Genomic DNA, 12,788 nt, shown 5'->3' on the forward strand with positions numbered 1-12,788 from the left:
CGGTGCATCGCGCGGAGGAAAATCCGTCACAGCTCGCGCGCGCGCGCGCACACATTCTGCGAGAGTTTAGAAAATTTTCGTAATAGATTATCCCCGTGGACCGTCGTTCGAAACCACGAAAATTTTATATCAAAATTTCATTTCAAATGAAATATCTAATTAGTACAGAGAACATCAGGCTTGCTAACGTCGATTTGCGAAAATAATTGTAATAATTCGGTTACCATGCATTTATGACAAAAGTGAATAAACACAAAACTGCACAAGACATTAGCCGAGTTTAAAAAGCCCCATCATTTTCGTCTCATTAAAATTATTAAAAGCAGAAACACATTTTTATTCAACTCCTATTTATCACTGTTCATACAGTAAATATTTATTGCGCACTGAGATCCGCAGTCTAGTAATAGTAGACTGCGGATTTTTTGTTAAAAATCGGACGTTTCATATGCAACAACGTAGTAGGAGTAGCGCAAATTTATTAATTAGAGATCGGTAGTGAATGTTTCCTCTAATGTTGACGTTATTAGTTGACACTGAATCAGTGACATTCATCTTCGTTAGTTATGGAGATTATTAGGGTTAATTTAGCTGGCATTAAAATAATTATTTCTAAAAGCTTATTTAGTCGATACGTGGCTGGTTTGGAAGGGAAGCTGGGACACCATTACGCAACCCTTAAACGATCGTTATTAGTCCCCGAGGTACAATAAGTTGCGACGGTGTGCGATGACACTAACTACTGAAATACGAGAAGTAAATGATTAATCAATAATCCGTTGGGAGCAAGTTGGCGAGACTTCTTTACGAGCACCGGTGTCGTGAAACTACCGCGTCTGACGTCAAATTATTTGCTGTTGCTCGAGAAAGGATACTCGCTCGGACATCGCTCTCCGCCGATCGACGTGACTGTTCGGTCGACAAAACATCGTTTACTTTATCACGAACGTCAAACGGGATTTAAACTAGTCAAAATTACGCGATGACAAAGTCCGTTGAATGCCGCCTTGATGCGGGTTTATGAGCATGCTGCCTTGGCATAACGTCTACGATTATTTTTACTGCTATCTTTCCATGCTTCATTGAACCGCGGGGTTTATGCACTCGCGGCGTATTTTATATTGTAAATACAGTTTAGCGTTAACTGTGACACGACTAAACATCAATTTCAATTCTACGTTTCATCCGATATTATTGTTGATAGGCAAATTTTGTCGTAAATATTCTTCTACTGGATCATTGAAGATGTATAAAAATTCTGGCTTTCACTATGATATTAACATGACTCCTTACTTTATTCTCCATTTATTTCAGACAAAAAAAATATTAAAAAGTGGCAGAGTTATTCATAATTTCTAATGTCTTGTCCTGGGAAAAATGGAGAATAAGGGTAACTATATTAATTATCCTTGAAAAAATTGCCCGAAACAGCACAGGATAGTCAAGGAGGTCTGAGAGACAAAACATTTTTGAGAGTACTGTTATACGTCCTCGAAATGCAAAGATGTAAAACATTACAGAATTTAATAGTCCAGTCGGTTCATCGCGGCAGTAAATTATAGTGATTCAAGCCGTTTAATCCGACTGTAGTGACACGTACAGTCACACTTTATAGCGCAGAAATTCGATAAAAAGCAGCGGAGAACCGTCAACACAGACAGCAAAGAACATCCAGTGTCAAAGGCGAGCGTCACGAAATAAGTCCGACGATCGTGTTCACCTAATCGCATTATCGTCACGGCGAGCTTGTACATCATTCGTTTCGCCATCGCAATAAATGACGCATCGCGCACGACTAGTGTCGCCAGATCAAGACTTGTTCCCCCACCCTAATTTCCCCTACTACCGCGTTATTCCCCCACGCTTGCGTCGCGGGCCCGGTCACGTGACGCGTTCGGTATCTGTTCTGCTTACTCCGGTACCGGGAGAGAGAGGGTAACTTTTTCCCCTCGATTCGTGCTCCCTCCCCTCATCAGGCGACGCTACGCACGACACATTGAACGTCCCGCGATGTTGCAGGAACACTGTGTCGAGCGAGAACAAAGCAAATGGTTTTCTTCGAAATGTGCGGTTCTATCGTCGAAAGTCTTTCTCTGTTTCGATTTAGTCCATAACGCGACGATATTTAACTTTTGCTCGAACACGGCTGAAAAATATCGAGGACGCGTGCGATAAGTATCGAACTTTCCCTCGGAGATCAGTTTGATTGCATCTTAGCAAATATTGGCTCGCAAACCTACCATTCTGAAGCTGTACATCGAAACGAATCGCATCTTACAGAGTAAATATTTGTTCTATTCCTTTACGCTTCGGAACATTTTTCACGTTGGCGACGAAACACTTTCTCTGAACTTGTGTGCAGTTCTGCTTATGAGTATTTGAATAATTTCGCGCGAATGTAGGAAGATCTTGGAGATGAATCATATTATTTTTATTGTATTTCAATGGTCTGCATTGCTATCGAGATACAGGAGCCACACAGACGTTCCTTAATTTTCTTAATTAATTTGATCAGTTGAAAATAATACCACAATATTTTCAAATTAAATTAATGTTTCTAGTGTCCTGAAATTAATTTATTCATTCTTGTCGTAAATCCATAAAATCAATAAATATGGCTAACTATTATTGGGATTATTGCTTTAGGAGAAATTTTGACATTTTCTGGATTAATTTCTATAACAATTTTGCTGACATTTTAATGTCTACATTTTGCAAATTCATTTATGTTTCATAATATTTTAATGAAAGTAAAGCCTGGAATCTGAGATTTAGTTGTCGTTAAAACCACCCTCTGTGCAGCAAAAAAGCCTTGATTATTTTTGTAAAGATTTATTGATATTGACAGTAACGTGGATTATTTGTAATTATCGTTTAAAGACAGAGTGAAATGTAAAATTTCTCTAGTACGAATAATTATGAACGTTGCCCATATTAACATGTAAATATATGACTGTTTGACACGTTGAATTCGTTGGAAATTGCAGTCGAATTATTAAGAATTGAATATTTGACTTATTTAGTTTTAGTCAGAGATATTTTGAATTCGATGAAGCGCGCCTGTAGATTTTGTACCTACCTCGTCTACCGTGAAATCTTACGTTGGTAATGAAAGGCTAACGTCATTTGTTCCCATTAAACCCGTGCTGCACGAAGTGTCGGATTATATTAAAACATAAATGAATCAATAAACACCCACAACTTCATAAAATGCTCTGGAATTTACTTGATTTTACTCTGACGTTCTGAGATTATCGTATTGTAGGCTACTTAAACATTATCATAAATCAAGTAACGATTCAACATCTGTGGACAGTGTTATTTATAGAATCCTACATCAATTTATTATTTCGAGAAAATATATTTTCACTTGAAAACTATGTATACTAGATTTCCTTTTTTAAAGCGCTATTCATTTTCTGCGATTAAACTTTTTTTTCTTCACAATGAGTTCACTAAACTTGCACAATCCTTTGTTTTTTCATAACACTTCCTTTTCGGTTAAGCTATAATTAAACAGTATTATTATTAAATAAATAACTGTCATTGGCAAGAATGCAGTTCTTGACACCGTTCAATGAGTTTATTTTAATCCCACTAATTAAAAATCATAAATTGCCTTTTTGCAAGAAGAAAATTTTAGGAAATGATAAATGTTTTGTATTAGTATGCTACATGTAATAGCGAAAGGTCTCTTATAGTATTTCTTCCTAAATAATACTCGCAAACATGCATGAATCATTGCAATCTGTATTCAATGTCCAAATTCAAATGCATGTCACAAATCATAATTACAAATTCAAGGTATTACGTAAAAGGCAAGAAGCGATCGTAATTTGTTATTTCCACTTATAAATGTATAGTTGAGTGCTGCGATCAGCGAATTCGTTCGCTCCGCGCGTAACAAGCCCGCATTAAAAAATCAGATTTGAAGAATACGGTTCAAATATTTCTCGCTAACGTGAATACCGCTATTTCGTTTTATTGCAGATTGAGTATCAGTCATGCGAAACTACACGACTCGGGAATCTACAGTTGTGTGCCCACTGTGGCGGAGAAGGCCAGCGTCAACGTTCACGTTATCAATGGTGAGTAAAATATCAAATACACATGCATATTTCTTCCAACTGTCACTTATCTGTTTCTTAAATAAATTAACTTATATTATACAATATAAATTTTGCGATAATTTTATATTTTATTCGCTATTAAATTCTATACTATTCAGTACTGTCGCTAACTGGCACTAATCTACTTTTTCGATAAATTAATACATTGATCTTTTACATCGAAGCTTCATTAACAAAATTCTGCACAGAAAGTTTGGAATTAAATTTCAATTTAGTAATTTTGTTTAATTAGTTTTTCCACATTTATTAATTTACAATAGGAAATTCTATTATTCTTCTATTTACGTAATTATATTTGCCGTATTTAGGGCAAATTGTATGGTGAAACGGGGTAGTCAAAAATAGTAATCGAGGGACAAAATGAAAAGGACGCGAATCATTAATGTTTTCTCATTTTCCATTTCAGTAACGATAAGATTATCTTTTAATTACTCTCAAACTTAGCACTGTTTTAATTAAACCCGTCCCTACCAAAACCGTGTATAATATAATAAGATACCCTCGGCACTATTAGTGATTCTAGAAAATGATTATTTCCTTGTACGCGCGGATTCTATTAGAATTACAGATTGCGTTTCGATTCTAACTGGTATAACCACATAATTTCATTCAATTTCGAAATAGAAAGAAAAGAATAGTTCGAGTTAATTGAACTGAATATTTATATGATCAGTTTAATTGAATTGAATAATATTGGGCATGTCAATTAACAGCGAAGGGAGCAACTACTAAAAGGAATAAAGCCAACATCAAACAAACAAGTTCTGTCGCAAACTTTTGTTGCTTCTCTGAATCCACACTCTGAGTCGAAAAAATAAATGAATGAATTGTAAATAAATAATACTATCAAAATCCTAAAAAATAGGATCATTGCCAGTAGTGGGTTTCGAATTAATTGAATTCACAGTCCGTTAATTTTACGCTGCACTATTGGAACTTCCTGTAATTGTAAACTCGCCGTGAAATCCGAAACTCGAAGTTTGTGTTGTGTAACCAGTGGTTTCCGCATATGCTTTGTTGAAAATTATGATTCTATTGTGCGAGCACCGGAAAAAACGAAATGTTCGTTTTTCGTTATCCTTTGCGTAGTAAAAACTGAAGAAAATTCAGAAATTTTGAGAAATTGCATCGAGAAGCTGCATTCGTATTTTAATGAGCAGGCAGGCGCGTGCGCAAACTTTCCAGATGATATCGTTCTCCCGTTGAAAATGTCAATTATTACGGGAGTGGTACAACGCCGAACGCGAGTTTAATTATGCGATACGGGCAACGTTCGTTTTCAACGTGTTCCTGTTTTCAAACTCGGGTCCGGGTAATAGACGTTTTCAGCGTTATTTCGTCTACTAAAATGATCTCGTTCAGCTCGAAATGAATTGGTCGCTGTACACGCGATACCCACTGGAATCAGTGATAATTACGTATTAACTGGACATTAGCGTAACGATGACTACTTAGTCGGTCGAAGTAATTGTTAAGTGGTTTGATGGTTGTAATTTTCATCGAAATTATTTGCGTTATTTCGTTTCACATGCGACAGAACGAACAGCAGTTTCGAAGTTTCGTAATTTTCCGGATTTACCGCTTCGATGCGAAGTCGCGGCCGCCGAGCTTGTTTGCCAAAAATTTCGCTCGGTCGAACGGCAAAATAGGAAGACGTAACGACGGCGCAAAGCAATTTACATTTGCTTTCGGCGTTCTAACCGCCTTAAGTTTAGTCCGTCGAGTCTGGCGTAACATTGAATAAAATATGTTTGAATATATTAAACTGATCAATTTTCAATTATAATTACATAAATCTCAGTACAGCTAACTATTATTTACAAAAGTTACCTATTAATTAATGTCTACTTGTAGGTGCCAATTTTTCTGCAATATTTTAGGCTATATCAAACATTATTTTCCATGCGATTGTTATTTATTGGGGTATCAGAAATGATACAAATTTTTTCTTAATCTGAATTCGTTACACTTCAAGAAACAACTTGCGACAGCAATATTTACTAAAATATCATTAAATTGACTCTGCGCTGCGTATGCAGTGTATCCCCAAAAATGTCGTTCTTCCCTGATAAGGGTGATTCCTGAAGTCATTTGAAGTAACTTTTTCCTTTGCGAAAATCTTCTCCGCGGCTTCGTTGAGGAGTTATTCACGAAAAACACGGACCAATAAGAGCGCGACTACAGCAAGCTCGGCGACAGGAATCACCCCTATAAAGAAAGTACATTTTTGGGACACCCTGTATTGTCACGCATTGCCTGTGTATCGTAAACAAACCCAAACAGACATTGATATCGAACGAACAATACCAAGCAAACACTGTTACAGAAATAATAAATATTATAACTTCATTTCAATTTTCACGTCAAATCGTATTGTTTGAGTTACGATTTTCTTTTAAATGTCGGCTCTGAACACTCCGTCGCCGTAATTAATAAATTATAGAGAATCGAAATTGCATTTTAATTGAAACCTCGACTTCTACAAACCGATGGAATTTCATAGAAATGCAAAACCGCGCGTGTATAAAATATGATCACTTGGCGCGGAAAACGGCCTTCATTCGCCAGTTTGCCTTCATTCGTAAGCATTACGCGCGTACTTATTAGTTTCTACGAATTAATTCATTTCATAATTCCATAGGTAAAGGGAAATTGCTATAATTCGCAAAGTGAAAATGGTAAAAGCGTCCCTTCAAGCGGGCTAAATGAGCCCTTTGATGGCAAGTTCAGACATATTATTAACCGAGGCGATCTTGGAACCATCAAACTATCTTCTTTGTCTTTCTCCGTTTCGCGCTGTCGCTGATGTTTCCTGATAACTTGTACCTGTTCGAGACTCGGGCATAGTACTCCGTAAACTCCACTCCTATTGTTGCAGGTATAATATGTTCTACAAGTTGAACACTGACGATAAGCGAGTATTCCAAGCCAAACACATCATGTCGACGACAAAGTTTAGTGAAACGCTACTGGAATTACAAGCGCTGAATATTTTTTTTTTAAATATTTACATGTTATACAGAACATTTGTTTTTCTACGAGGGACACGTTTCTGTATCGATATTGACAAATATAAATTTAATCGGGAACACAACGTACGAGAGTGTCGTGCGTTCACTACATAGGGTTACAAGAGCTTGTCAACAAAATATTATCAAAAGCAAATACTATTGTCATTTTAGTGTACGAGACAATGTATTCTCAAAATATTCGTCATAATAAAAGGTTTTTTAAGATGTTAAACGAATTAGTTTACTGGGTAATGTGCGCAAACTTTTTTTTAAATTACTGTTGCTCGGAATTTGGAAGAAAAAAGTGGAGGTCAGGATATTCAACTTTTTTATCTGCGCCTATAATGAAAATTTGAAATATCCCTTTTGTAGATCTGTGTGGGTAATATACACGCATAAAGTTTCATGGAAATCGACGCATAAAAAAGCTATGGCGGGGTCGGTAGTACATGGGGGTGAAAAATTGAAGCAATGAAGTCATTTCTTCAAAAAATCGTTATTTACACGTATATTACAAGAGAATCGCAGAGAACTCCAGGATTATTAATATTTTAATATTAACATTATTAATATTTTAATTTATATTTTGTTACATTTAATTTCTTAGTTACAGTAGTTTATTCCTGATTCAATTTCGCACCAGTTCAAAATACCAATCAAGAAATATATCTAATATTTCGAAAATCAATAATAATTATTTTTTTGTTTGCGTGGGAAGCATGATTTAGACCAGTGTGTAACGATCGCTCGGGCATTCCGCGTTTCCGTGCAGTGGGATCCTCCGCGATCGATGCGTTTGACAGATTAATTAGATCCCATGCGTTTTCTCGAATGATGTGTAGTGCACGCCGCACGTTCGATCGGGTGCAAAAATGGCCGAAAGGTCGCCCCGGTAACATTCAGCCCCATTTTTCCCTTTTTCTTGTCGGAGACCGAGCAGGATAAGATTGGTTTGTTTTTAATGCGATCGCTGACAGGAGGAATCCGTTTCGAACGGCTGACGGACTCGTGATTGAAGGCTTGACGATCGATTAACCTGGGTTAAGCTCACTTTGCTCCCCCCTCCCCTCTCTCTCTCTCACTTTCTCTCTATCTCCCTCTCTGCTTCTTTTTTGGAGACCGAGCTGCATCGTTTTGCTGCGACTTCATCCCATTGGCAAATCGAGTGGACGTCTACGTGCTCGCTGATAACGCTGGCAGACGATCGTGTTTGAACGGCCGGAACACTCCGAATTACCGTAAATACGAGTGTATCGAGAGTTGGCGATATCTTTTTCGCAACAAGAAAATCTCTACCCCCTCTTCTTCTTTTGTTGCCATATTCTATCGCTTCCGATCGACCGCTATGGTCTGCCGGACAACTTTATGAAACCCATAAACTCTCGGCCCACTTGAGAACAAAGCGACGCAGCATAGGTACCCTCCATTCACGATACGTCGAAAGCCGTCCCAAGCCATCGCCTTATATCGAAAGAAACTCGTATGATCCTGCATTTTCATTGCATACGATCAGTCGCAAATGTTCGTACACCTGTCACATTTCAGAGATTCGAAAAATTTCATTTGCTTCAACGAAATACAGTGAATTCTCGATATATTTCAGCAACACGGGTCTTGATGTCGTTTATCCTCCAGGAGTGACTATTGTTTGATCCCCGCCGAACGTAGAGGAGTCGAGGAGTGTAAACGTATTCGTCCTATATTTTATATGTCAAAGTCACAGCGACAAAAAGACCGTGACTCTCCGCGTCTCTTTCTTTCCGATACGCCGTCCTTCTTTGTATCAGTTTTATTAGAAAAATTCCACGAATATATTGGTTAAAGTTCCATTAAAAAATAATGAAAAATAAAGAAGTTTTTTTATTGGATTAGTAGTGGTCTCCTGGTCTCGCATCGATATACCCGACCCGTATTATGGGATCGGCGATCGAGGTCTCTCGAGCTTCTTGAGACCTTCGCGGAGTATATCCGCGACATTTATCATCCAGGCCTCGGCGACATATATCGAGAATTCACTGTATTTTCTTAAATACAACGCACTTCCTTTGTGAAAGCTTAAAACAATTCAGCAAAGGTCACGGACTTCCTCAATATTATGGTATGCTCTTTAATATTACGAATGCTGATTCACCAAATCACGCGGATTGAAATCAGACGTGAACGTCACAGGTGTGTAAATTTTTCATTGATCGAACGTCCAATCGAGCCGAACGAAGATTGTCGAGGTCGTCAGGCAAGCGAAGGCTAGGGAGCGGGAAGGGTCTAAAGGCTTAACAAGATTAACAGCGATGTCTGCAGCCTTGCAAATCACTCAGACGTCAGCTCGGTAACATTTAACCCTCCGATGAGACGCATACCACTATGGCATCTCGTGCTATCACCTACAACCGCCGTCACTTCCTTACACAGCCACCATCCACCCTTAAACTCCTCTCACGAACCACTTCCAGATCCCCTTGTAGATGATTCTCCGAAGAGCAACCCCCGCTACCTACAATTAGACACGGGCTGGAACATGATCGAAGCAATCACCGGGTGGTTCTCGCTGGAACGTGATCGTCAGTTCCTTGCGTCATTTCGGAAAATCTTTAAGTGGAGTGAGAATTTCTTTTTTTTTTCGGGGGGATCAAAGAAGCGAATTTTTGGTTTATTTTATGTCAAAAAATACGAGATATTTAGTGATAACGTTAGTGATTCTTTACAAAACTGTGCGTTTTGAACGGTTGTTATAATAAAATAGTTTTTCCTTCGTATACCTTGCAAGGACATTTCACTTGAGTAATTTTGCTAACATTCCCAGAAAATTCTTTAAATAACATTAACAAATTTTTAGAATACAAGTTTTTCGGTAAGAATAACAATTGGAAAAATTAAATACATTTTGCTATAATTTATATCGGCTTTGCAGTAAGCGCGCCTACTTCGCTTTTGTCGAGTACACTAGTCATCGCTTGAAAATAATTGAGCGCACGTACACGCACTGCCAACGTTAACTAAACCACGTAAAGGGACAAAAACGCCGTTTTCGAATCGAAACTCAAGATGAAACGCGGTATGTAAAAAAAAAAGCGTCGAGATCAGAAAACAAAGAGGGGGCAATAAATGTAAATGCACGCGACGGATATTATGTGCGGGGCCGCTGCGTTTCTGAAAAATGCATGCTTGCATTAGATACGATTCCACTGATGCATTTGTATGATAACCAGAGGCAACAACCGACGCTGACCCAGAACACCCGAAGATACTTGGCAATTCGATTCGTTGCGGATCTATAGAACCTCTGGATATCCAATACCTTCGGTGGGCTCAAAACACTCCCGGTATCTGAAATGCTCTACTGCTTCTGTCTTCGGAAACTGCCGCGTAACTTTGGACACTGCTGCAAAATGGAAATGACTAGATGCCTGGCGAAACGGTTTCGTAGAAATGGAATTAATCCGGATAAAAGTGATGAGGTTTAAATCTTCAACTCTTGAAATCGTAATTCTTACTTTTCATAGCCGTCTTTACCCGAGACCTCATAAGTCATACATATTTTGATCAAGATATGGTTGAAACTTTTGCAGAAATTTTAAATGATATTTTCAATCAATCATTTCTATATCCTTACGTATAAACTCGTTTAAATGAGTCGGTGCAATTTAAAACAGTGAAAAGTTTAAAAAAGAGCACTGATATATTATTTCGACTACATTATAATTATTAGCGAAAAATTTATATTTAACTCCTGTGTCTGCAATTGACGCACAAATCGTGGATTTTGTATAAAATGAGTCGACTAATTGTAAACATTTTCACAATAATCTCAACGGTATCAATTTTCACTCACGTTTTTGATCATGAAGTTAGACCCACATTTTTCTACAAAATTAAATCAAGTACGTCTATTTCATAATGGCGCTGAAAAAGAATATATAACTTCCGGAACAGCAGCGTTAATGTTCATATAAAACCTGTCCGAACAAATCCATGAAAATTGAAAACCTCAGCTACGAACGCTTGCCAATCTATAATGAAATCTCTTGTTAGAACAAAAAATTGTAGTACGTAGCGCAATAAAATCTGTACTTTAGTACATCGTTGCAATCCACTCGTGTAGGAAAAATAGATAACGTTAATATTATTCACAGTTTTACGCGATACGAACCAGAACAATTTTAGACGCTCTGTTAGTTTTTCTAATGAAAAAGTTAGCATACAGCAGTAGTATAAATAGCATGAATTTTCAAACGTGGAAATTTAGAAAAAAAATTGTTCTTTGTTTTCTAATCGGAATGAACAAAATGATAGGCGGACAGTATTTTAGATTGCAGCTGAGCGCTGTACAATGAAACGCAACAGATTACTGTCGCGAAGTTATCTGCCGAAACTGACGGACGTTAAATGAGGACACAACGATTTCGTATCCATCAACGTCCTGGATGCACGGTGATGGGATTCGAACGTGCAATAGATTATCTAGATTCGCTTAACTTATGTGCTAAGATTAACGTGTTAAAATATCGGATGTCGTCAGTAACATTGTGCAGTTAATTATGCATTAATAAATGATTTTCGGGGTTTTTCGTGTCGTAATTAAATAACGTGACGAGCTTTCATTTCATTTAGCAAGGCATCAGTTAACGTGCCTTTTAATTTTCTAAACTGAACTTTTTTTCTTAACTGTGCCTTTTGATTTTACTTTTCTAAATTGTCTGTGGACTTTTTTTTGTTCTTTTAAATTTATAGTTTTCACTAAAACATCATAATCTTTAATATACGTCACCTTTTCAACTATAAATAATTGTTAAAGAAGACTCAAAGAAAAATTAATTATCTCATAATAATTTCATAAAATGAATTCTCAGAAAATGATACTACAGTTAACAGTATTATATCTATTTCATCAAAGAAAAACAAACAGTACACGTTTTCATCTCCAGAACTGCTGTGTATAGCTTGGGAAACCTATTTCTGACCGATGACGTCAATCTTATATTTTTATTTTGAAAGGAAACAATTTCTGAAATGCGTTTTCCCTCTACTGCAGCCCAGCAACGGACTTCTAAACTTAATCCATTAAGACTCGAATTCAAATCTTTTGAAAATACACCTCGATTTAAAAATATATGAAATACTCGCGCGTTAATATTATTACATTTATTTAGCTACAATTATTTTTAATGTGAATACTTCTTTACATTTGGTGGTGTGTTCATTTTTCTTAAATACTGTATGCGCATCCTTTCTCCTTCGATTATTGTTCGTTTCGGAAAAATAATATCTCGAACATTTTCCGGATAGGTTTTTTACTGTTCGCAAATATTAATATTTATTTCGAACAAATATCCCAGGTAGTATAAAATATCTGGCGTTCTTCAGTTTCAATTTTCTATTATTTACAAGAAAAACATAATTCCTACAAATTGCAATATTTTCAAAATCGTTTTTGCGCATCATTTCGCAAACCAATGCTTCTAATTGTTCTAAAAAAATTCAGGTGGTTCGGTCCACTTTGTAGTGTTTCATTATTTTGTCCAAACGTACCGTTTGAACGCTGTCGCGTTGTTTTCGCGTGAGGACGCCTAAATCGCATTCAAGAACCGAGCGAAACTAAATCGAATTGTCAAGAGCCGTGAAAAACGATAGGGAACGTAGCGCGGGTAAT

The 12,788-nt window shown here is 37.1% G+C and overlaps 1 protein-coding gene across 1 annotated transcript in view; it reads left to right on the top strand.

Annotated features, from left to right (window-relative positions):
* Positions 1-12,788, top strand: part of Dpr1 (defective proboscis extension response 1) — a 426,632-nt gene that overhangs the window by 392,853 nt on the left and 20,991 nt on the right. The window contains exon 5 of the mRNA XM_076789143.1: positions 3,991-4,088. Within this exon, the coding sequence (XP_076645258.1) occupies positions 3,991-4,088 (98 nt within the window). The remainder of the gene's footprint in view (positions 1-3,990; positions 4,089-12,788) is intronic.

Source organism: Halictus rubicundus, chromosome 1 (assembly GCF_050948215.1).
Source record: "Halictus rubicundus isolate RS-2024b chromosome 1, iyHalRubi1_principal, whole genome shotgun sequence".
Lineage (NCBI taxonomy): Eukaryota > Metazoa > Arthropoda > Insecta > Hymenoptera > Halictidae > Halictus > Halictus rubicundus.